The sequence below is a fragment of the Cibotium barometz genome, chromosome 52 (genome assembly GCF_041138505.1).
Source record: "Cibotium barometz isolate CiBa-2024 chromosome 52, ASM4113850v1, whole genome shotgun sequence".
Classification (NCBI taxonomy): domain Eukaryota; kingdom Viridiplantae; phylum Streptophyta; class Polypodiopsida; order Cyatheales; family Cibotiaceae; genus Cibotium; species Cibotium barometz.
The window spans coordinates 8,249,091-8,276,094 of NC_141097.1; the positions used below are offsets into that span (position 1 = coordinate 8,249,091).

The window sequence follows — 27,004 nt, forward strand, 5'->3', positions numbered from 1 at the left end:
CAGGCCCGACGAGCTATGTGCAAGGGAGCAGAAGGAGCGTTAATTTATGCTCAGACAGCTTCTCTCTCATCAATAACCGCTGTCTCATCATCTTCAGTCCCTCAGTTGGCAGATCTCCTTTCTCATTCAGACATTTTTAAGGATGATCTACCCAGTATCCCACAGTTAGTAGAACCTCCTAGCAAGTTTCACTCTTGTCTTTCCAAGACTTTCAAGGGCAAGCTAGAACAGCAGTCAGTTCTCAAACATTTGAAACATGTTCCTTATGGACACATTTTCACAGTCACCACACAGACCACCAAGCACTTAAGTGGCTCCCGACGATGCCAAGTGCCCAGTGGAGTGCTCAGCACACTAGACAGGGTCAGCTCTTCCAACAAGTTGGAGGAATGATTAAGTACATCCCTGGTCAGCATAACCCAGTAGATGTTCTTAGTAGAAAGACCAGCATCCCAACCAGTCAGGAGTCTACCATTCTCAACATCTCTGAAAAGGACTTAGAAGATCAGTATGTCGATTCCGCAGAGTTTGGTACTCAACCCAGTTTGGCCCTCAATTTTGAGCCTGGCCATCATTCAATTCACAGATAGGCATGTAAGTTTAGACGAGATATCCACTTCAAGGAAGGGGATTGGGTCTCTCAGTGCATCATGAAGCAAAGATTGAAACAACTGGGCAAACGTTGTCCCAAGCTTTCATTCCGTAGTTTTGGCCCTTTACCATTAGTTAAGAAGATCAGTGATGTCTCAATGAAGTTAAAGTTGCCTGCCAGTTGGACAATGCATGATGTTTTCCATGTTTCTTGGCTAAAACCATATGTTGGTCCAGAAGTGTTTGATGTTTCAGATGAACAGCAACAGCCAGACATGGTAGACGAGGCAGAAGTGATTGAGCCTGAGCAGATCCTTCTTCATCAATGGAAGCATGGTTCCGGTCGACGGATTCGTCAGTTCTATACGAAATTCCGAGATCGAGGCACCCACGAAGCCGTATGGCTCGACGAGGAGTTCTTCCAGGAGTACCCCCAGTTATTGGCGGACTACTTGAAAGCCATGAACCTGCCGCCAAGCTAATCAGGAGGGAATGTCACATGCACTCTGCACTCAGTGTATGGTGACAAGATGGCTCATCATCAGAAGTGCAGCAGTTGTACAGTTTTAAAACCCAATAGGATGATAATTGTCGTACGCCGACCCCATTGTACATCCTCAGTCCAGGATAAGTCACGCACGAGCTACGTAGGTCATTCCTCAACCTTAGCGGGTCAGTCAGTCAGTCAAGTCCCTTAACCCACTTGGAGAGAATCATTCATGCATGTAGAGTCAGTAGAAGCCTTAGGGTTTGCATCAGAAAGCACTCTGCATCCTACATAATATGCATTCATATGCCTGTGCATCATTTAGAACATCCCCGAAGCCTTAGGGAATTTACTGGGATTTATCTGGTATTTTTCCCATATTTATTAGTATTTATTTAGCATTATTTGCATTATTGGGCATTTATAAATATAAACTTTATTAAATGACCAACCTCCAGTTAGTATAAATAGGCTTGCATAGAGCCTATTTTCTCATTCAGTCTTCATTGTGCTAAGAGCTCTCCTCCTCAGCCCTAGGAGCATCCTTGCCTTCAGCCCCAACCCTTGGAGCTCATAAGCTTGCTTCTCCATCCCCTTGAGAACCCCTTGCTTCAGTCAGCCCTAGGCGCCTGCTATCAGCATCCAATCAGCCTGCATTCAACATCACTTCAGGCCTTGATTCAGCATATAGATCAGCCCCAGTTCAACGCCAGGGTTCAGCCAGTGTTTTCTGCATCTGCCCAGCATCAGATCACCTGCGTTTCTGTCCACCAACATCAGATCCTCTGCGTTTCTGTCCAGCAGCCTCAGAACACCTACGTTTTCAGTTCAAGAGCTTCCCTACAGGTCTGCGTTTCTGTCCACAGCAGTTTCCAGCCCTGAATCAACAATCTACAGCAGTTTCCAGCCTTCTGTGCATCATCCATACATGCAGCAGTCATCTGGTGAAGGTAACACAGCATTCATAAGTGTTTTCAGCATTCTAACATAGTGTAGAACAGTCCACCTTCTTCTTCTCTCAGCCTCAGGTGTGCAGCCCTTCCTCATGCCCTTGGGAAGAGTGCATAGGCTCGAGATCAGGTCATCGAGGTGTTTCTACAGCAGTGTACAGATCAGCCACTCTCCGATCCTCCAAGATCTTGCGTTTGGCTTATCTACAGTCCACAGTCATTCTCTCTAAAGAAATAAAGCAAATACTATCTCGTTATCGGGATAGGGGGCCCTTCAGTGGGTAATTCGGGACCCAATCTTCTCATCTCTCTCTCTCTCATCTCTTTAAAGTTTGAAGTATTAAAGTGGATTGCTAAACTCACGAAACTCAGGATACAGAAGACGATGTGAGCATCTGTGTGACAGGATCTTCCAATACAAAGACTTCCGTTGCATATCACAGACACGCAAGTGTCTACTAGTGGAAATTGTTTTCTTCTTGGTGGTTGATGCATTTCATGGCTTAGCAAGAAGCAACCTACAGTGGCCACTTTTAGCTGTGAAGTTGAATATATCATGTCTTTACAGCTTTTGTGGAATGTATTTGGCTATGATATCTATTAGCCGATCTTGGTATTAGACATCCATCTTCTACCACCATCTACACTGACAGTCAGAGTGCTTTGGCAGTTGCCCGGAATCTCGTATTTCATGCTCGCACAAAACATATTGAGATACATTACCATTTTGTCAAGGAGAGGCTCCATGCTACACATATTGACTTGCCTTATGTGCCTACATAGACCAATGTGGTAGATGGATTTACAAAGCCTCTTTCTAGAGAGAAGTTTGAAGCTTTTCGCAAAGCTTTGTGGATAATTCATCTTTGAAATGCTTTTGCGTTATCGGAAAGGATCCACCAATAAAGTGACCGATGCTTTGAGTAGAATAGGTCATGTGAATCAACTTTCATTTGTTGAAATTCAGTCTAACTTGTTTGACTCTCTCAAGGGCTTGTATCCATTCTTTGTCCAGGCTAGGATGACCCCTATTTCTGGTAGCATGAGGGAGATTCCATTCAAAATGGTTTGCTCTTCCAAAACGGAAAGGTTTGTGTATCCGATGTTCATAGTGTGGGGCGTCACATCATATTTGAGTATCATGACACACCTTCTGATGTGCTGAGGACTGAGCATTTGGTAAGAAGAGATTTCTTCTCGCCAAAGTGGAAGGTTGATGTCGAACAATATGTTCGAAAATACCAGTAGTTTGAAAATGCCAGTAATGCTAAGTCAATTAAAGCTGAGCACTTGAAACGTGGTGGCTTGTTGATGCCATTGAAAATACCTAAAAAGAAATGGCCAAGTATTTCTATGAATTTTGTGATTGGATTACCACAGACTTTGAGAGGGAATAATTCATTGACCGACTCACCAAATTGGCTAGGTTCATCCCTACAAAAGAGAAATTCTCAGCTGTACAGCTTGCTCATTTATTTATGGAGAAGCTGTTTAGCCTTTATGGCTTGCCAGTTGATATTGTCAATGATCAAGATGCAAAGTTCACCGGACATTTTTGGCATGAAGTATTCAAGAAATTGGATACTACTAAGTTGAGTATGAGTTCATCTGCGCATCCTAAGTCTGATGGCAGACAAAATGTGCAAATCAAACTTGGAAGATATGTTACGTGCATATGTCTCTTTGAGATAGTCTGATTGGGAAGATTATCTTTCGTTAGTAGAGTTTGCTTACAATAGTGCTAAGCATTCTGCTACTAAGATGAGCCCTTTTATGCTCATGTATGGCTTTCAGTCTAGAGCCCAGAGCCCTCTATGGTCATGTATGGCTTTCAATCTAGAGCCCCATGGATGATCAGAGCCCTTTTATGCTCATGTATGGCTTTCAATCTAGAGCCCCATGGATGATTAGAGAAAGTCTGAGTTGGTGCTGAGGCTGATTTCTTGAAACAGCAGCAAGACATGCTACAGTTTGCAAGAGAGAGCATAAAAGGTGCGCAGGATAGAGCGCAATTTTATGCCAACCAAAAGCGATCAGCTAGAGTCTTGGATGAAGGTCAATGGGTTTACTTGAGAATCCCAAAAGACTCTCAAATAATGAGAATTAGAAAAGTCTCTAAGATTTGCTGGACCTTTTATGATCTTGAAAAAGAGGTGCGTCTTCTGGATGGAGTGTGCGTGCATCCCATCGTTCGTGTTAGTAGACTAAAAGAGGTACAGGGTGCAGAAGATAACTGAGTTTCTGATCAGGAGCTCACAAGACTTGAAGATCCGGTTGTCTATGTTCCCCATGAATCAATGGCCATTGTGGATCGTAGGGATCGTACCCTTAGAAATCGATTATTTCTGAGTGGTTGATTAGATGGAGATATCGTACTAATGAAGACAACATTTGGGAGAATGTTGCTTCACTTCGATGCTAGTATCTAGACTGTCTCCCAGTCTTTCACTTGTTAGGAGGGGGAGAATGTTGTGTCCCGTGTTGTGTGGACAGAATGTGACTAGTGTTAGAGACTGGCCGGACAATTCTTAACGCAGTGTAAACAGGTCAAGTGACTCTATAGTTGGGATTATGGCTCTTTTGTGAGTAGTTCCAGTTGTGGAGCTCTACCTTGGGACTGGGGCATCCCAAGGGTCCCAGCTAGTGGTTAGCCAACTGGTGAGCAGTGCCAGTAACAAACGAGATGGCTCGGGGGTGCATGGTATGGGACACACATGCTTTGTGGGCACGTGTTTGCTAGGGTTGTGCCGGTGTCTAGCTCGGTGGGTAGCTTACTACCACGTGTGGTTTGGAGCCTACGGTTGTGTGGTGAGTACTAGCCAAACCCTTATATTTCCCCTTTGTTGTTCTGTGATCTTATGATGATATGATGCAGTGCCGAGTAATGGACGAGCTTCTATGATGGTAAACAGTGAGAGTCAGTTTGGGGCGAGCACACAAGTAAGTGGATTCTGGAACCTTACGTTGGTGTGTTTCATGCATGGCATATATGGTGGGCCCATTGCAGCGAGGCCATCAAGGGAACTCTCACCCCTACAGCTGAGTCCATCCACTCCATTTGGACTGACATCACTCATACCCTCCGCGGTCAATGGAAGCTTCAGCGAGTCGGATCGCATGTGTAGTTTGTTTTTTGCCTCTTATGAGGGTTCTGAGCATATACATTTAGCCCTCGGGCTGCTGATTTTTGACTTATAGAAGGATCTCTTTCCCAGGAAAAAAAAAAATCCCTCAATAGACCCACTTGTTTTTCCAACAGCAGTGTTTGACTGTATGGGAAAGGAAAAATGCCTAAGTATGAGCACTTAGACTTCTCACATAATTCACACAAACTCTCCAGCTTTGCAGAAAGTGATTGTAAAGCCCCACTACTTGACGAAACCAGTGCCACAATATGCAATCCGCACAGTAGCTACCATCCAACTAGGCTCTCAACACTGAGATGCGAGATGGAACGATAGCATGGAAGACCTCAGTCTGAGAGAACATGCAAGGTTTGCTCCATGGGAATGCCGGAGACAGAGTAGCATACTTTTTTAGAGTGTCCAGCTTTTGTCACTAATCACTCGTGCTTCCCTCACACATCCCTACAGGGCTATTTTGATTCCCCCCCCAAAAAAAAGGGGCATGATCAGCAGTTTAGTGATATGAACCATCTGAAAAAAAAATTGCCCTGTTGTGTGGCTGCACTGGTGTCATGGCCCTACATGGTTTTTGTTTTGCCAGAAATCACATGGCATGATCCACAAGAGGAGGGGAGTCCATTCTTTGAAAACATAAATTCCTGGTGTTTCATAAAATTCATATGAGCATCAGCAAGAGGAGTGGAGTCAAACGATTTTTATATATGAATGACCAACAAGAGGAAGGGAGTTCAGTCACCAGCACTGCAGTCTTAAGAGGGCTATTTTTAAGACCTGCATGGTCTTTGTATTATGTATTTGGTCTCACAGGCCATTTTGGCCTTCCATAGACATTAATACAACTTTCTTTCATTCTCTCTCAGATGAGATTCCATGACACATTGTACACCTTTTGTCTCATAGACCCGTTGGGTCTTTTGCAACACGTTAATAATATCTTCTTCTCCCAAGCTCAAACTCTACACCTCACTAGTTGATGATTCTCACTGCTGACCCTATCTATGAAAGGTATGATTCAATATCAGCCCCAAATCTAGAATATGAATCTTTATTGTTAGAAAAACTGCTCAAAAAGCTAAGATGCTTTACCTTGCCTCTCGCTCCAGTGGGAGTGCGTTCCCAAATCTCAAGCTTGAGGTTACCAGAGAATGTGTCTTTGCAGAAAGGAGCCAATCCGGCCTCATTTGTTGGAGCTTTCAGAGTTGTCCCTGGCTCTTTGGCTGTAGCCTCCAGCTCAACCTACAATTTAAAAGAGAGTGATCATGCATTTGAATGCACAAGCCTTCAAACAGACCCACACCAATCACCATGAAGTGCACCAACAGATGAGAATCATTTTTTTTTTGAGATGCATTAGTTCCATTGATTAGAGTGTGTAAACAAGCCTCATAGAGTGCAGTATGAGCCTTGATATGCCAGAATCCCCACGAGCTTATCTCCCACTCTATGGGACCATTCCATGGTACAAACTCATAAAACTTCCCTCCATAATGAACACCAACCTGTAAAACAGAGAAAACATGAGAGCTTGAGCCTTGAATTGCATCTTTAGGGCACTACCTTCTACTTTCCTGATGTGTGTTTACAGTTGCAAAGTTGCTCACCAAGGCTACGTCTTCATAAAGGCCAGTCAAGGGAAGGTATCTTCGTCCTCCACCTGCCGTCAAGGCTATGTCCCCAGTGCCACCCTCAAAAACATTGCATTGAACCTGATCCAACATGTTGAAGTTTATTTGTAGAAGTGAAAAATGGGAACCAATAGATGATTAGGAGAAAAAACTCCCAGTGACACTGCACTTTCCATTCTATCCAAATGACAAAGCTCACAACTACCGCAAGGATACCTCCTCGTCTCATAAGTGAGCCCAAGGTACACCTATATACTAGTAGCCATACCATAATTATCATATTGCTTCATCAATGAGCTTCTTGCTATTAATAGCCACTAATTAGTTTTGGACTGACCCTAGGTCAACCCAGACTATCATTGCTATCCCTTAGCCCCATGGGCAGGTCCTATCGACCCCTTTGCCTGGCTAAGCCCTAACCCTTGAGCCATAGCTAATTTTGGGTTAGCATATCCCCTTAACTGTAGTTTTCAAAATTTGGTCAACTCTAGCATGAGCCCAATTTTGAGCTCAAAACTTGTTAGACTGGAACTCCATCAGTGGATCCCTGTTACTGTAATGACAGAGTCCCTAAAACATAACTTGCTTACCAATTCAAAGATCGGAATTGGATACGACAAGAAAACCAAAAAGCAATCAGTCCCACCAATTCTAACCCGAGAACCTATTCACTACACTCACTAGAATCTCAATGCAAGGACATTCCCCGGGACAGAGAGAGTTCCAAAAGCTACAAGCCCTCTTGTTGGTGAAATCATACCTGACAGTTCACACTTGCTTTCCAAGGATGCAACCAACTGATTGAAATTCTCCCAATAAAAGCTTGTTACCAAGTTAGAACCAAGTCTGCCCTTCTCTCCATCATGGATCTCGCATGAGAGATGTGTGTGGAAGTTCAAACTTCTTCCTGAAACTAGCAAGCTGGCTCATCAATCCAGCTATCAATCTGCTCGTGACGTAAAGTGATCAGCTTCATGCCCAGATTGTTGTGTGTATAGACCAAACGTTCCCCACTTCCTAGGGAATAAAAAATACACATTTCTTCCACCATTGGAAGCACACTTCCTCCCAACGGAGAAGTCCAAATTTCTTGTCTATTTGCAGTATGGTCTGTAGCCCAATGAACATAGGCGGAACCCCTCTTTGATTACTAGAATCAATGGTTTAGATGCCTCCATGGAGCTGACATCTTGGATCAGCTAGTGCTTTTGTGGGAGCAAGTCCACAACTTGAGCACCTCTGACATATGTGGATACTTCATACCCACGCATCACAAAGTCAGTGAATCGTGGTTGTCCCAAGAATCATCTAAGGCACAACCAAATGGTCTTAGACCCTCAATCACAGGCCTAGAAATCCTCAACTTCTCTTCTTTCTCAATCTAAACTATAGCTCACTATTTGTACATGGCCTACAAGTTTTTACATAGGTTTAGTTATCATGAGAGGGGCTATGTGATGAATCATGTGCTCTCAAAGCACTACTGGGTCTCCTTGACCAGTTTCACACCATCTTGGTGATTACCATGCTCATGACACCCAAGAAAAACCATTATCTTGCTATCCACCACAATTTGGAACCAACTCCGCAAGGTTACCTGAGGTTAGCTATCCATAAAGAATACGGCATCCGAGTCTATAGATAGGCACACAAGAAAACAACAATTCCTCCTAAAGACTAGGCCTTGATGTAGCCAAACCTCCCTCTTGATGCCATGATCAAACCTCTAGGACAACCTAACACTTGGCTAGTAATACGAGGCACAACTCTAGCCTCTTATGTTGCTGTCCATTCTTCCTCCACTGCTTCCTCTACATTTTGAGGTGTAATGAGCTCATTTATGGGCTGATTTTGAGCACCTAGACGCTCGCTGCCCATTAAGCAAAGTTGATGGTTGATCTGTTGTGCCATCGATTCCCAATGGGAGAAGTCCTTCAAACATGTTATGTGGGCCTGAAAGTGGCTGGTCTGAATTTTCAGCAAACACCACCATGTTCCAAACCACAACGTCTCTGCTGTCCAAAATCCTTTGTGTGGAAGGATTAAAAAGATGGTAGCCTTTACTGCCATTGCTGTAACCCACAAATATGCACTTAGTAGCTTTGTCATCAAGCTTACCTCGCAATTGCTAAGGTACATGTGCATAAGCAATACATCCGAAAACTCTTAAGTGATCAACTTTAGGTCTCCTCCCATGCCAAGCCTCATATGGCGTTATGGTTTTCAATGCTTTATTATCCGTATAGAACCTGGGATGAAACACCACCATGTTCCAAACCACAATTCAGACAATATTGTAATCAACCACATCACCACAAACATGTGGACGATTTGAGCCAGCACCAAAAACAACACACCTCCACCTGAACCATACATATGGGTGCTCTTCTTTTATCCATTTTGCTGTTGTTAAGGAGCTATCGCACCATGCTCCCACTAGAATTCAACCTATATGGAAATTATCCAACTCTCAAAAAAAGAAAACAAACTATACATTTCAATTCTTTCTTTAATGAATTAACAAGCTTTCTTTAAAATTCTTGGTCAGGCTAGATAACAAGCAGAATTGTGGAGTCTGCATAATTTTCTTGTTAGCCATGATATCTTAATCTGCATACTGAGTGAAACCTCGTGTGCAAACTTTGAACGTATTAACCAGAGAAACACATTTAATCTCTGATTAAGGTGGAGTTCACAAACGTGAAACAATGAGGCACTATGCTGGGTAGTGGAAAACGAACCCAAAACCATTTTTGTGGAAATGATCCACCCCAATTCTTTTCCGAGTATGATGGTGCATCCTGAAATTCAAATTTGCGATCACCCCATTCAATCCAACCTGCATCAACCACCAGTGTGATTCAGCTGATTCTAAACAATCAAGTATTTGAGACTGAACAGCAAAAACTTATAAAGAATACAGTATCCTTTCACCCATTGGTTTCCATAAGCCAAAGATGCAACCATACAGGTATAAAGGAAAACATGAGACATAACACAGCTACCTGTGGATAGTCCACCAGCCATACATATTTGCCAATGAGGCTCGAAGACAGGAAGTGCAGCCAACCAACCCGCTGTTGCCTTCTGATTTGAAGCTGTGTCCCCCCAGCCATAAACAGGACGAGTAGTGTATGCCCACTTAATTGTTTTTACTGTAGTCATATCAGGTGACCTACACAATTCACATTTTAAACACTTCATCATCTGCAAGAAGCAAATAAATCCAAGCACTCGAAACATGTGTCAATGGTGCAGATAGATGCAACCACAAGTACACTATACAACCGCAAGTACACTATACCACACTAAAGACCAATAGACCAAAACAGCCTGCTGGCCCCCTGAGGATATCGTTTTTTCCTCAATTGGCACCAACATACTAGGCAGGCACTCTGCACCATGATCAAGTCAAACAGATCACAAGTCCTTTAATCGAAGAAAAAGAATCAAGGGTTTGGTTATTGCCACTCTGAGAGTAGGATATCACACTTCCTTCTTGCTGCTTTTTTTGAGATGTGACAGTGGGTATTGAAATTAAATGCCATACAGGTAGATTCAAACCCAGTCCCTCCTCCTTGGGAGATATAGCACTGCCTGAGGAGGCTTCCTTGCTGCTTTTTTCTGCAGGACTTACATGATGGATTGATCCAATGTTCTCATGTGATCAGTATTTTTGGCACATCGTACCGAAAGCTAGATTGCATTATCACTACCAGTGAGTCAAATGAAGATATCACAGTCAAAGTGAAGTTCACTTCGAGATGATTGTTTTGAGTCCACTCTTAATTCTGATAGGGTATAGCTCAATGTGCTTGCCCGAGAACACAGAAGTCATGTCTAAGAAGCACAGTGGGTGACATCACCTCTGACTTCTACGCAAGCAACTCACCTCATAGAGGATTGAAAGTCAAACACCATAATCGTTTCTTCTTTCCTTAAAAGGTAATTATTTGCTTGGCCTTATATAGGCACCAAGACTTTTTCTTTTCTTGACTCACCCTTTACAGACACCAAGAATGTTCCTTACCTGAAAAAAAATAATTACAGGTTGTATGCATCCATTTCGGTAAGACATGTTCTGTCCTGAAGCTCATCAAACCGCCAAGAGTGACTTCTCATAATTTTGTTCTTGACAGAGCATGCACACAACTCTCGTCATCATGTCAAAATGAATCAAATTCTCTACTTGCTTTTCATGACTGCATGCATGAAAAATGAGCTTCTCTAATGAGCATAGTAAAAAGACAAAGCTGGACAACCACAGAACCCTCATTGCAGAGGTCACTTCTCAATCTTAAAGCTTCTCAAATAGTTGGTGTGCTTTTTTGCAAGCGAGCCACAGGCTTAGTTAGTACGAAAGGTACGGTACGGTGCGGTGCGGTGCGGTGCGGTACGATAAAATATGGTACTAATTGGTACCTTAAAATTTTTTGAGGTACGGTACGATATTAGTATGTTTTTTTTTAAAAAAAATACTTCCTAAACTTAAAAATTGCAGACAAGAAGTTACAAAATAGCAAAATCGTACCTGGTCGTACGGATACGTACGGTACCGTACGGTACGAATCGTGCGTACGATCTGATCCGTACGACGTACGGAACTAAGCCTGGCGAGCCACATTTATCAACCAGCATGTTGACACCCACAAGCTTTTGTCCCATTAACTCTATTCTAGCAATCTTAGTAAGTTCTTTTGTGCCCTTTTTAAAATCACAACCACCACCATTTAAACTGCAAGAAAACCAGAGTCACATACGTGAAACACTCGATCATTATTATCATGCATAGGCCAATAAAGGGGTTGCTAGCTAGCTCACCACCGAATCATACCTCCATCCAAAGCACCGCCACACATTAGGTTAGACCAACACACACTGTGTGCGTCAAACAAACCCCAATGTCCCATACCACCAGAGCCCACTATCTCAATTGTCTCGCTAAAGCTTGGTCAATGCCTAATCTGGATCCCGATCTCTTGGAATGTTCCCTCTTGGAAAGAACCAGTGGTGCTCGCTCACATAGGCTTTGAATCAATAACGAAAGCAGCGACTTATAAAAGCAATGTCCTTAAGTTACCTTTAACAGTGTTCCGATTAGAATAAGCCTAACCTCATTAATAATTCCAGCATAGTTATGTTTTTAAGGCACATATGACACAAAGGCTCTCTTTATAAAGAGTCTACAAGTACAATGGAATAGTCACATACATGTGTAGAGTGATGAAAAGATGTGCCTTTCTATGATATAATATCATTCCCGAATCTCTTCTAGATGTTTCAAATAATAGGCTCTGTACTACACTGTCCAAAGGAATTTTCGAAGTCTACATGACAAGAAGATTTCCAAGACATAGATAATGCCAAAGCCCCCAGCATAGTCATCAAAGCGTTCCAACAGAATGAAGACAGCAAACTCCAGAATGTTTTGAAAACCATAAATCAGAAATGGATTCCAACAGCACGTCATATTGCCACATTATAGACCCTTATGTTTTTGCCGAAGATGAGCCATTGCCAACCCAGTGGTTGCTCAAGATGTTGAGTGCCTTCCACACAATAAGCAATCCATACGAGGATAGGTGCAGAAAGTATGTTACATAATTTATATATAAATGGAGAAATTAATTTGTAACTAGGATTTGATACGAGCAACATGCAATGGGTTCCTTTACCTGTTTTTCTTTTCCATCCTTTTAGGCATAAAGGCTTTGAAATCAAAGGAATGTCACGGCATGTTTATAAGCATGAGTCTAATTACCTCCCATCATCGCATAGAAAGCCTTGGTGCCAAAATGGTGTGACTTGAAACCCCTGCTCAACTTTTGCTAAGAAATCCTGTTCTACATTACAATCAACCAAATTAAATGTCCTCCTTTAAAAACCTAGCTTACATTCTTGGTCTTGCATGTGATTTTCCCTAATTTTACAAACAAAAAGAAGTTAAGGCTGCACCTTGTCAGTAGTTTCTGCAACTGGAGGTGTTTGTCCAGGCCTGGGTATGAAAGTATTCCCTAAGGCCAGCTCATGCCTACCTGAAACCATTCAGTATGTGTATAATGGATACAATGTCCAAAAAAAAACTCTTAACATACATTATGCAGAGATTGAGAAATACTTTTAAAAAAAGACAAAAATGATTTTGGGTGTGAAGTGGTTTCGCCAATTCCAAACCACTGTTGGGTGGAACATGTATTTTTTGGCCATTACTAGCAAGTTTTCAAGACCGTCATCATCCACGGTGAACCCGACAGATCTACAAGTTCCATTATCTCTAGTGCATACTTCAGTGGTCCAAAAAAGATGGTTATTGATGTTGATTCTTGTAATTCCCCCCCACTGTGGTCGGGGTTGAGCACAATCTTGACACACACTTAAACTATTAATACTATTAAATAAGATAAAATGGCACAAAACCAAATAAGATAGAAATGCTGAAATTTAAATGACACTACAATAGTGCCGGAAAGGGCCGATGCCACGGTGAGTGAGAGCATGACAAAGTAGACAAGAGAAGCAGAGAGGGAGAAGAGAACATACATCAACACCCACACAATCCCTAAGCATGCATGCAACAAGAAGAAGAGAAAGCATACATGCAACTTCAATTCACAAGAGCAAGAAGACTCAAACTCAATTGTGAGAATGGGATTATGTTTTTTCTCATTAGTTAAAATGTCTTATATACAAGACTCATTTGTACAATGCCCAGCCGCCCAAATAATGTCCGGGGGCCCAATAAGTGAGTCTAGGCTAGTTTCCTAGTCTAAATGTACATTACCGGCATTGCCCATTTGTAAGCTCAATGTTAAACTATTTTCCAGCATTATGTAAGTCATAACCTTGGAGATTTCCCCTAATCATTTTACATTAAGAGCATTGTGCGGTACAATAATATTGCTTGAAGATGTTGCCGTGCATTTTGGAGTCATGTTAGCCAATGTGGTTAACATACCCCCCTCCCAAATCACGATTCTATCCTCGGAATCGACAGTGAAGCTCCGTGGAAGGCTAGTGGTAGAAGCCATTGAAGTTCCAATTGAAGTCGAAGCGAGACTTCATGTATTGGGTGGTTCGATGAAAGGCTTTGTAGGATGTCTAGAAGGCCGTCTAAAACATATCTTCGAAGGTAAGCATGCGCCAGCCTTGCATTTATTGTATGGCCTTGCTGATGATATCTGTGGATGCAGGGTATGGGCATAAGTCAATGGGAACAAAAAGGTTGATGAAGCCCCCCTCGTCTAGGCGGTCAAAGAAGGTAAGGACTTGGCACCAAGACTGGAGGTTGAGACAAAGGACGTGATGAGGGAATCGAAAGATAGTGGAGAGCTCGGTTAAGGAGATGGTGTTTTGGAAAAAGAGCATGGTGAGGGTGGTGTGGGGGGTGTAAGAGACATTGGAGAGGATGGTGGAGAAGGTGGAGGTGGGAAGCTCGTCGTCGAGGAAGAAGTTGTGTTGGAGGAGATTGAGCTGGAGGGTCTTGTGCTGCAATTCGAGGAGGCTTGAGGGTGGTTGGGGACGGATGGCGAGGTTTGGCAGGTTGACAGCGGCATCCATAAGACTGTCGACCTTCCGTTCTATTTCTGAAGCGACCTATGTGCATTGGGGATTAGCTTTCATCTTTGTAATGGTTTGTTCGGGCAGAGCGAGGTTTGGTCCTTGGTTTCAATCGCCCTCCCGAAATCTCGGCACTGCTTGGACATCTGGTTGTGACCTCGTCCATGAGTTGCTACCTGTTGTGTGCCATGGTCTCGGCTTTTTGAAGTGCAGCAGTATGCCAGTAGCCAAGGTTAGTTCTTCCTATGTTTGCGCTCCAGTTCTCTTCGCAAACGATGGAGTTTGGAGTCAGCCTCAAGGACCTGGACTTGCAGTTGATCATTAAGAGTGATGGCGGTGTTCTTTTGAGTCTCTAGCTGGGCAATGTTTGCATGCGCCAGGAGGAGTGCTTGTTGAGCTGTGTCATTCTTTTGGCACGCCAGAAATTCGGTCATGTAACCGGTGAGGGTATGGATCATAGAGGAGAAGGTGGTGGGAAAGTCTAGGAGACGGCCTTGAGAGTTGAAGATGGCCTAGGAGAAGCTTTCAGCCAAGGCTAGATGCCCTTCCTGTATCCACCTGTGGGTTAGATTCTGCGCCTCTTGAGAACTTGAGAATCTGCTCCCCTCAAAATGAATTGAGTGTCTGGCACTTCCTGGAACTGCCTCAACCCTAGGGAATGTTCGGTGGGAGGTAGCACCAGACTGTGCTGGCTTTTCTAGGTCATGACTGCCACTTGTGTCTGCTACTACCAGCCGTGTGGGGGTGTCTATTAGGTGCGTTTCCAAAAATTATCAGCAAAGGCCTCAGTGGCTATGGTTCCCGGATCTAGCCTTTGCTTCTTGGGTTTAGGAGAGTTGGCAAGAGAGGGAACTACTGCGGTTTGCTGCTAAGGAGGCTTGCTCGAAGCGGTGGCCCTTTGGTAGCTATAGGGTTCGGGGAGATCTTCCCATCCTGTGGCGTAGTAGAGAACCCTTGTGAGGATCATGGCGGCTCCGAACTTGCCGGCCAAGTTCGCGTAGATGCTGTGGAGTTCATGATGAAAATGGTCGACCCAGTTCATTGCAGAACTTGCTTGAGGTGGGCGAGGAGGGAGAGGTTGCACCTGTTGTACCTGTCCGTCCATCGGAGATTGGTCAGGATGGTGAGAACTAGGGCTAGGGTAAGCAGGTCAGGTTGACTCCATCTTTCTTGACTGGCCCCAGATGATGTCTTTGACTGCGGTGATTGATATTCTTGCAGGCTGCGGTAGACTTGGAGTCATATGTACCGAGCTACATTGGCACTACTTGTGTATTGACAGTGATAACAAGTTTATGAGCGGCTTCTTAGGCAGTTTGGGGATATAGAGTTTGGGGATATAGAGTTATCTCCTTTAGCAGGACCTGACATAGCGGCAGTGGATGACAGAGATTGGGACCAATATGAGCCAGGATCCCAATGTCCTTAATTTTGATAGTTTTTTGTTTGGCATTGAGTATTGGTGGACTTTTTTTGTACCCACATGCACTATGTCACTATGTGATTGGTGGACTTTTTTGTACCCACATGCACTGTCACTGTTGTTTTGAGTGCAGAATTTTTTCTAGGGATTTGATTGCTCCAACAAAGTTTGGATTGTTGAAGGCATGTTATTGTATGGTTGGTACATGATTGTTTTGTTTGGTATATGGTATTTGCTTGCCTGTGTGTGCATGCATATACTTCTGTAAAACAATCGTAAAGAAAGCAAACAATCTATTGATATAAAGGAAGACTTGAATCTTTTAGCATAAAAGTGTTAGACTACTTTGACTTTATCCAGTTTTCTTTTGATATTCTATGGTACAAAATTAGATGATTGAGCTTCTGAAGCATGGGTATCAACTTGCTTAACATATATATATTTTGCCTAGAAAGTACTTGGTTGGCTTGATTCTTGTATATTTGTGTAAAGTGTAATTGCATATGTTACGATGTGTTGACTTCTTTTTAATTCATAATGTTCATGGAAAAGTTTGCTTATGTTTAATTGAGGGTGCTCTACATTTAACCCAGTTACCCATGCTGCTTTTTTTTTGGATAGTCCATGGCATCCCCTTCTCTTCAAGAGTTAACATTCTTAAAAACAATGGAGATGGCTCTAACAAAGCTTTTTAAAAAGTTAACTGCTGGTCAAGCTGGAAATGCAAGGCTACCTAGAAATGTTGATGAAGAAAGTACAGAGGAAGTAGACAAAGCAAAAAGGTGCACCTTTCATGGAATGCAGCTCTTATCCGACTTGGAGCAGTCCAAGGAGTTCCTGAGCCAACAGACATTGACATGCTGGAGATGGTACTCCCTCAGGTCATTGGATATTGGAGGACCTTTCTAAAGAACATGAGCAGATGTTTCTATTAGCAGTCCTCTATTGTCTGAATATTACACCAGGGCCTCTGTTGTGGGTGTGCCCGCCCGTTTTTGGTGTTTCCCCATTTTTCCTCACTCTCCATGTATTTTTCCCATTTTTCTGAGGTGTGGTTGGGCAGTCGGCTGTCTCCTTTTGCTACTCGACTGGGTGTTGCTACCCGACTTGTCATTTGCTAACCTGGCCGACTGCATGCACTTGGCCGGCCAAGGCTTTTTCAGGTCGTGAGCACACACATTGCTGGTCGTGAGCTTTTGCTACCGTCGGCCCGTTTTAGACTGGCCGACCAACAGCTTGGGGCCATATAAAATGGCCCCTTGCCCCCCCCCCCCCCCCCCCCCACACTCTCAGTTGTAGATCCGGCATTTTCTTGACTGTATATAGCAAACTTACACAGCTTCTCTCTCCCTCTCCCATCTGCGTTTTTCTCTCTACTGTCGTTGTCTTCCTCCGTGTGCTACACACACGCAAGACTAGTTTCGAGGCTTGGGGAATCTTGGAACTAGGCAGGCTGATTGACGAGCTGAGTTAGGGAAATACTAACGGGCGGGCACCCAAGTATGGACGGGCGGGCGCCCAAGTGTGGACGCCCGATGACTGGCCAAGAGCCTATAAAAGGGTGGCCAAGGTTAGTTATTGGGATATAGAGAGTCTCGCGAGCTTGTGAGAGCTCTATGGTCTTGGAGCCTAGATCTAGTGCAGACGTGCACCTGCTTTATGCAGCCGAGGCCGGCAGCAATCTCGAGGCCCGCGAGGGCAGCTTCGTGGCGGTATGGGACGTCGCGAGGAGGAGATTGGTCGGTACATCATACTAGTTAGCTCAGCTCGTGGCTCGGTGGGGACAGCCAAGACTGTGGGCTTGCCCACGGCTGTCATGGTTGGGAGGTGAGTCAGGCCTGCACCCCCTTGCTTGTTTGTTCGTTTGTTTGTTTGCAGGATTCGAGTCTCGAACCTAGATCGATCACGAGGAGATCCGTGGGGATTTGACAGAGGGTAAGCTCTGGCTAAATGTCCCATCTGTCCACAAATGAAGCATTGACCTAGAAGGCCAGAATACTCCACGCGTTGTTGGATGGGGTCGCCCCAAAAGCTAGGAATAGGTATACAATGAGGCACTGAATCCGGCGAGGCCATACAGATGCAGAGGGATGGAATCCCGACTGCCCGTGCAAGGGCCGAGACAGCAGTGGGGGGGGTTTTCCGTCACTCTCCCGATGGCACCACCAATCACCAGGAGAAGAGGAAGGTATTTCTTCCTAAGGCCTGGGAAGCCCGGCACACCAGCTAGAGGGTCAGACGCAGGATCAAAGCCGTGCTGCCACCACACAAAGAAGGCCTATGTCGTACGCAATGCAAGGAGGCTCAGCTGCATGACTCAGTCAGATGCCGTTGGTGAGTAAAACTCCACCTAGTAGTATCCACGCCCCAGAGGATGAATGTCTGTGCTCTTTGCAAGCTTACCAATGAGGCTCGCCTCTAAAAGATCCCTGAGTTGTCCGCACGCAGGGCGACTACCAACAATTTTGCAAACCAGTGTGAAAGCCTCTAATGTTGCAACAGTCGTGGCGAGAACTTGAAGGTCTACTTCAAAAAAGGATATGCAAGCAACGGCGGCCTCAGTAGGGGATGACGGAGCGGCTGCCATGGAGTCCTCCTGAGGGTGAAGACCAGAAAATGCCGAGGCTTGCCAAAATGAGAGACGCCCCGAAGAACTTGAGGATCACCTGCAAGTAAAAGGGGAGGGGGGGGAGCTGAGGCAGGAGAGTCGAGAGAAGAACAAAAAGAGGGGGGGGAGGCGGCGAAGAGGGAAGGTTGCAGCTGGCAAGGGAGGGGGGCAGCGCTGAGAGAGGGGCGAAGGGGAGTTAAGGGGGGGGGAGGAGGGGGGGCAGCGCTGAGCAGCGAAGGGGAGAATGGAAGGTGGGCTAGGGGGCGGAACAACAAGGGGGTGAGGCACAGCACAGCAAAGAGAGGGGGGGAGGGAGCAAAAACGCGAAGAAAGGGGGGGGGAGGGGGGGGTGCGCAGGAAAATTTCAGCTCGGGCGGGGGAGCCAAGGAGCGCACCACATTCCGTTCTATCTGTGTATTGTCCCCACCGACCCAAATTGTCCAAAAAACTCTGTAATTTCCAATCACAACCTCTGATATCGATGCTTCCTCTTTAATTCAGCCTTCTAACACTCAATTCATCATCCCCTGTTGCCCAGCTTCATATTCATTCAGCACCTCAGCTCTCTCTCTCTTCTCTGCTCTGTGTAAAACACCATGTTTTTTCCTCTCCCCCCTGCTGCTGTGCACCTTGCATGCCAAATTAGCAACAACATACTCTTGCTATTCTCAATTGCCAGCTTTCTGCCTTTCCTCGACTGGTGGTGCCCTCTCTCCATGCCAAGTGGATTGCCACTACGTACAAACATGGGACGTACATACCAATACCTCACCCGTATGCACATGAACAGACATAAGTTATCTTTAACATCATCACACATCCATAGTACATACACTTATTTCCATCACTCCTACATCATGGACATGCTATGACTATTTACAGCCAACCTCCCTCAGACTTGAACTCCCAACAAACCTTTGCTACCATGTGAGTAGATTCCATATGAATGTCAAATGCATACATCCATGTATCATCACCATGAACATCACTAACCACAGCTTATTTTCACCACCCTCTACATGCATCTCAGTCATCTTCTATCAAACACCAAACTATCAAAATCCAAATACTACCTAAAGCTACTTATTCTCATATTTACACCTACCATGAGCTTCTTAATGGGGCTCTAATGCCTCTTGCAAGCATCACCAGAATTCTCCTCACAACGTGAATTTAGAATCTCTATCTGATGTGATTGTCCGTGGGCAAACCACCAATGGCATACCAAAACCCAATGAACAAGTGAGCTATGTCCTCAGCAGTGGTTGTCTACTTGTATGGAATGAGCATGCAAAACTTCCTGAATCTGTCCACAATTGTCATACACTCTGCGTTTCTCGATCCAGCTGAGGCGGGAAGAGGGCCTACAAAGTCCATATTGATGTCGTGAAAAGGTCTCTCAAGAATAGGCAAAGGCTAAAGTAACCTTGCCTATTTTGTATGAGAAACTTTCACCTTTTGACATATCTGACATGATTGGACGTGTTGGTAGACATCCCGTCATATCTTAGGCCAACAGAATGACCTCTCTAACTTCTCCAAGGTACTATTGATACCCCGATGACCTTCAACCAGAGAATCCTGGCCATCATGGAGAAGGACTTCGCGATTTTCTTTGAGTACACACAGAGAGTTCTGAAAAACAACCAACCATCCTATAAACTGTAATGGCCTAGTTCTGAATTGAGGACCAATTGATATTGAGTCCTGAACTCTTCCGAATCCGGATATTGTGCATTCATGCTATCCAAGTCTTTGCCTTGAATTTCCAGCACAATGGACTCCTGCAATCTTTGAATGGTGCCTTCGCGACTAAGAGCATTGGCAACAGGGTTGTTTTTGCCAAGGATGTATTCAATCATTCCCCCAAATTGTTGGAACAATTGACTCCATCTGGACTACCTCTCACTCCATTGGGCACTGGGCATGGTTTGCAACCAATTAAGTGCCTGGTGATCTATCTTAATTGTGAAGTCCCTCCTGTACAAGAAGTGCTTCCAATGTTTAAGAGCGGTCATCACCCCCAAAATCTCTTTGTCATACACCGAATAATTAGTTTCGGCGTTATTCAACTTACGGCTATAATAAGCCACTGGCCCACCATCTTGCTATAAAACACCTCCATTGGCAAGGTTACTAGCATCGGTAATCACCTCAAAAAGATCATCCCATGACGCAAACTTCAAAACTAGTGACTCAGAGGCAACTTTCTTCATTGCCTGGAATGCCTCTAGAGCCTTGCCTGTGACAAGACACTTTCTGACGATGAGTCTTCACGGCCTTGAGCAAGTCGGTGAGAGGTACTGCAAGGTCAGAAAACTTGTCCATGTGTGCTATAGGCTTGACAAAGACCCACAAATGAGCGGATTTCTTAGGCTATAGAGGGAACATCCCAACTGAGAATGGCCTGTATCTTTTCAAGATCGAGGCTAATACCTCATGAACTAATGATGTATCCCAGGTAATGGATTTCCAGTACTCCAAACTCACTCTTCTTGGCACTAATAAACAACTCATTGTCTTGCAAGAGCTGCAATACATGTGCCACGTCTCATTCATGATGCTCTGCAATCTTTGAGAAGACAAGGATGAAGACGCATTTGTCAATGAGATCCTGAAAAACCCGAGACATCATTTTGTTGAACGTCGCTGGTTGGGTTGTTGAGTCCAAAGGGCATCACCACAAATTCATAATGGCTGCACTCAGTCCTAAAGGTGATTTTTGAAATGTTGGCCTTGCAAATCTGAACCTGATGGTAGCCACTCTTAAGATCTATCTTGGAGAAAATTGTTGCATTATTGAGTCGTTCTAGGATGCACTCTATTCTGGGGATGGGGAATCTATTCTTAACTATTAGCTTATTAAGCGCCTTGTAATCCACACATAAGCGTGAGGACTTTCCTTCTTTTGGACAAACAAAATGGGAGAGGCAAAAGGGGAGGAGAACGGTCGGATAAATCCAAACACGAGAAGCTAGGATAACGACTTCTCCAGCTCGCTCTCCAATGCCTTAAAAAGGCGGTAGAGGAACTTGTTGGGAGGTTCTAAATGCAAAGCGTGCTCGACTCAGCATCATTTGAGGCACTCTCCTCGAGCATGGGGTTGAGTCCAAAAATCCTTCCTGACCTCGTGTACATGTAAGGGTAATCAGCGTAGAGCACACACCCCCTTAACACAAGTCAAGTGGTAGTCCTAGATATTCTGGATTCAACCAAAATTTTTCAAGTTTTAGTCGCCATTAGACTTGTAAACGTATAGTACGTACATGGCTAAATGCCAAGACCGTATATGGCTAAGTGTCTTTGGATTTATGAACATGCATTCGGATGCGGCGATCTTGCGGCGCCAGGCCTTTCACACCACTTGGCGCAGCGGCCCCTTCTATACCCTACACGCTGGTACCCCCGCTGGCATTACAGGCCACCTGTTTGGATTTTCCCCCCTCCTATTGTATGATATAGCCTCTCAGTTATTTGTACTGATATTTGTACTTTTTTGCACCTAGGGAGAGTCTCCCTAGCTGCCTTGATTGGATCTCTGCTCTGCCTTCTTATGAGCAGGAGAGTTTTTGTAGCCCAGTGGGCGTTTTTTTATAACTAATGAAAGGATCTTTCTCGGAAAAAAAAAAAAGTGAAAACGCACGTTCCCACTTAGGTACATGCATACGTGATTCTGACATGTCTACCACTTGCATTGGTGGAAGTCAGGGCCAGTGATGGTGAGTTTTCAACTGCTTTTATCATTGTGGACATTCATGGGAAGAAATATTTGACCTTTCCTTGATGAGAATATTGTGCAGATCTTCCCTGTTAGACTTAGATATGTGCTTTCCTACTTCTGAACGTACGTGCGCAGACCTAATCGAGCATGTACGCATGCAAACCAGAGAGCAGTTTTCTGTTGTTTGGTCTAAAAATCTAGATTTTGCTCTCTAATTTCCCTTTAATGGTGCATGTTTTTGGATTTTTAATTTGATAGCATACTTTAGCTTTCCCTAACCTATCTAATGATATGCACAATGCAACCTAATCATTTTTCCACAAAGATTAATGGTGAGCTTAATACCTAAAATGAACAAAAACTCAAAAATTTGTAAATACAAGAAGGAACTAGTGAAAATCAAAGGAAATTGAATCGAACACTTACTTGTAATCATGCAATTCAAGCCCAGAGGATTGCTTCATGCTCCATTGCACCAAGAAGGGCAGAATAAACCATAAAACAACAACAAACGAAAGTTAAACCAGTGGATTTACACTCCAACCGAGCTAAGTCGATACTCCAAATGGGCTATGGCTATGTTGAGACTCCAAATGCAAAGTATAGCAAGGGAGTCCTAAGCAAAGGCACTTCCCCGACAACGGTGCCAAAGACGTTCACCGCTTGAGAGCAAGGTAGAGAAAAGGAGAGGAGAATGCAAAGATCTTACTGGTTTTCACCTCAAGCAACTCTTGGTAGATTGTGGCAAGCAAGGATCCTCAACCTTGCCTCCTACGTTGTCATCAATAAAGAGCTTTGCAAATGGGTAGGGAGCAAAGAGAGAGAGAGAGAGAGAGAGAAAGAAAGAAAGATTTTATTAACGTCTTCCAAAAGACCTCTGCCTATGAGACAAATCGGAGTACCTGTATCCTCTGTCATCCCAACAAAATGAAAAAGTACTGAACAAAAAAAGCTGAATCTGGGTGTGCAGGAGATGGAGCTCTACTACTAGGAGAATGCAAAGCTATATGCATGGAGTATACAATCATGATATCCAACCTAGCTAGCTCCATCCTGTACCATACTGGGGGTATAAAATGGTATACATCAGTGAAGGGGGTGTCCACAGCTCCCTGAAGAACATGCCTGGGTCTGCTCTGAAGCGAGCCAGTCACTCCGCACCCTCTCTGTGAAACTAAGCTCTGATCTCTGTCATCTCTCTCTGGTATAGGCGTGGTGTCCGAAAGCCAGGTGTCCTCTGTCTCCTGCGGGCTCTAAGTGTCTCTGCTCTCTGGAGAGTAATTCCCTGCCGTGTAGGGGCTCGAAGGGGGATGGATCTCTGAAAAAAATGTAGTAATGTGTCTGTCGCCCCCCCTCTGGAGCCGTCTGAGCCTGTAATAATGTCTCTCTGTGGCGCTGTATGTCTAGAATGAATCTCCCCAGTATGCGCTGGTCTGCTGCCTCAAAGATCTGGCGTAGGGAATGTGGCTCTCTGAATAAAATGGGATCTCTCTCTCTAATGGTTGTATATGCTCTGCATCTGCATACATAATGCTCCTCACTCTCCACCTCCTCTCTGCACAATCTGCATACCCTCTCCTCTCGGGGGATCCATGCTGCTCTGCCAGTCTCAATCTCCAATCGGTGTGATGAAACTCTGAGCTGACCAATAGCCACTCGGGAGCCGTGTGGTAGAAAGCCCTCCATGTATCTAGGCCTCTCTATAAATCCATCATCAGTGATACTCATGAAGTGATCTCTGTAGTATAGCATCTTCGGTGGAAGAGGCTGTGTAGGCGATATCCATGTCTCTCGTGTATAGAGCGGCCATAGAGCCTGTCTCAATACTCTGTTCCTCTCACTATGAGAGAGACGGATATGTGGTGCATCCCTGTCATACTGGAAAGGTGGTAGATGATCCATGTCTAGGCCATGCTGTGAGAACCAATGTGTGACCTGTGCATACCATGATCCTCTGTCTCCTGCCTCAGCCAGCTGTCTAGATGCCTCAAAAGCTCTGTATGACAATCTGTCATGTGGCATCTCTCTGAATCTGTCTAGCAGGCATATAGTCTGAAATATGGCCTCTACCATCATAGGAGGCGCAGCAAACTCTGCTCGGATAATGTCATGAGGTACTGACGGTTTGCTGCGTATCATGCGTGCCATCATGAGAGCCTGTGGTCTCTCTATCTGTGTCCACCAATGGGTAGCAAGGCCTAGCGCCCATACCGCTGCTCCATACATCAATGCCGGTGTGACTAATGTGTCAAATAGCCACCCCTTCGTTCGGGGCTCCTGAAAATGCGCCTGGTGGCACTGTCTCTCTAGCATAGCCAATGCTGCATATCCCCGTGTCAATCTAGCTCTGGCTGCTGAACCCATGGTGAAGCGTGTGGCCTGCAGAGAAGGTAACCCCTAGGTACACGTATGATGTCACTACCTCCACCTGGCATCCTGCAAGAGTGAATGTCAGTTGACTCCTGCCCTGTCTCGATGTATGAAAGACCATAACCTTGGTTTTTCCAAGGTTCACAGTAAGACCCCTCTGTGTGCAAAAATCATCGAGTGCATGTAGATGCTGCTGTAGACCACCTGGAGACTCAGACACTAATACAATATCATCAGTATCATCAGCTCCACCTCTGCTTCGATGCCATAGTGAGTGATAACATGACAGAGTAGACAAGAGAAGGAGAGGGGGAGAAGAGAACATGCATCAACACTATCACTCACCCACACAATCCCTAAGCATGCATGCAACAAGAAGAGAAAGCATACATGCAACTTCAATCACAAGAGCAAGAAGACTCAAACTCTATTGTGAGAATGAGATTATGTCACTTCTCATTAGTCAAAATTTCTTATATACAATACACATTTGTACAATGCCTGACCGCCCAAATAATGTATTGGGACCCAATAAGTTAGTCTAGGCTAATTTCCTAGTCTAAATGTACATTACCAACATTACACAAGTCGTAAGCTCGGTGTTTGACCATCTTCCAGCATTACACAAGTCGTAAGCTCGGAGATTTTCCATAATCATTTTACATAAAGCACATTGCACGGTACAAAAATATGGCTTGAAGATGTTGCCACGTGTTTTGGAGTAATGTTAAGACAATGTGGTTAAAACTGAGACATAGGAAACCTTAATGGTCAAGCACGCGGATGTAGAGTAGGTTTAGAGAACTTGGAGAAGCTCTTACCATTGAATTTGCACCCAAGAGATAACAGCTGAAAAAGGACTCCCAAGGACTGGACAGCAATGTAGCACTCATTTTTCGGCTAATCCAAGGGTTGGAGAAGCAACCATGCCAAAAAGTATGTGTATGGACCTTTCCACTTTCCAAGCATACAAGTATGCCATGCATAAGAATGTGTTGGACAATCTCCCTTTCATTTAGCTTGTGGCAAGTGGTCATTCCGAGTGTAGACATTATGACCCCAGGTCAACCAGAATATCGTAATCTAGATGAGGTCTAAAATCGGCCTTCAGAAATCTGACGGGCGGTGAAACAAACACTCTCACACCAAACACTTCATCACCCATGGAAAGCTGGAAAAGGAAAACAAACAGGGGGAGCTAGAGTGCTCCTGCAAATATTACAAGGACACCGATTGGCCCCAAAACGCAGTGGCGTCCCTTGCGGTATTTCTTTACTTGATAAAATATAAGTACAAAGTACAACTTGTAGAATCCTCTACCAATAGGATCCCTCGAAACTTTCACCCAGGACTTCCAAATAAGAACTCTCGTTATCACAGCAAAGTATTCCATAGAGAAGACACACCTGTACAACACCTCCCTGCTTGAAAAGGTCTTCTCCATCTCTACCATGGATCCCATAAACCCTTTCCCAGACAGCAGTAGGGCTGAACCAAATCATATGTCCTTCCCTATAGTCACAGCTTGCATGTAACCTCAAGAAAACTAGAACCTGTTCACATGAATCCAGAGACATGCTTTCCATATGAAACCAAAGACCTGCCATAGACCTGTATCCCATAACCATAAGCATGTTTCCTCAATACCAAAGTCTTGCTTCTTCTCAAAAGACCACCAACTGTAAGGCATCAAGATAAAGCTACAATACCTTAGGTGAATCTGCAAAGTCACCCTCCTCCATCCACTTCGCATCCATTGGTGAACAGTTCTTGAACTTCACAAGATAGCGACGGTAAACTTTACCTCGTACCTTTCTTTCCTTATGTGCCAGTATCTGCTTGGGAATAAGAACCTCATCAAGTTCCTCCACTTCTGGCTGAGCCTCATCTGATACATCCTCAGGTACCCAAAACCTGCTTGCACTCTACCCAAGTGGTAAGCACAAGTCCCCATGAAGCATAGTAGATCACCACTGCTAAACATAGAAAGAAGCTGCCTTCCAAACCCCATGACGCCTCCGTGAAGATACCACTGGTGTCAAACTGTCGAAAGCCATAGCCTTCAACCCATCTTTTGCACTATAACACTTCAACTGCTTCTTGTTCCTGACTGACTACTTCATGTCCTTGGTGTCTTTTCTCCTAAGCTTCATCTTTAGCTTTTGCTCTTCACCTCATACAGGCAAAGACACACAATCCTGGACTTCCTTTTCACTTTCCACATGTTGAAGCTTTTGATGTGACAACCACGGGCTCGCCTCCTTGAGAAAGTCGATGATATCCCAGCAATGGAACCATGAAACCGGCCTTCAGAAATCTGACGAGCGGTGAAACAAACACTCACACACCAAACACTTCATCACCCATGGGAACCTGAAAAAGGAAAACAAACAAGGGGACCTAAAGTGCTCCTGCAAATATTACAAGGACACCAATTGGTCCCAAAACGCAGTGGCGTCCCTTGCAGTATTTCTTTGATAAAATATAAGTACAAAGTACAACTTGTAGAATCCTCTACCAATAGGA

The 27,004-nt window shown here is 44.5% G+C and overlaps 1 protein-coding gene across 2 annotated transcripts in view; it reads right to left on the reverse strand.

Annotated features, from left to right (window-relative positions):
• Positions 1-27,004, reverse strand: part of LOC147608752 (tocopherol cyclase, chloroplastic-like) — a 58,743-nt gene that overhangs the window by 26,281 nt on the left and 5,458 nt on the right. For both annotated transcript variants that reach the window (XM_086788773.1, XM_086788772.1), the window contains exons 4-10: positions 12,755-12,834; positions 12,561-12,637; positions 9,805-9,974; positions 9,541-9,638; positions 6,776-6,880; positions 6,557-6,673; positions 6,261-6,410 (exon numbers count right to left, since the gene is read on the reverse strand). In XM_086788773.1, the coding sequence (XP_086644899.1) occupies positions 6,261-6,410; positions 6,557-6,673; positions 6,776-6,880; positions 9,541-9,638; positions 9,805-9,974; positions 12,561-12,637; positions 12,755-12,834 (797 nt within the window). The remainder of the gene's footprint in view (positions 1-6,260; positions 6,411-6,556; positions 6,674-6,775; positions 6,881-9,540; positions 9,639-9,804; positions 9,975-12,560; positions 12,638-12,754; positions 12,835-27,004) is intronic.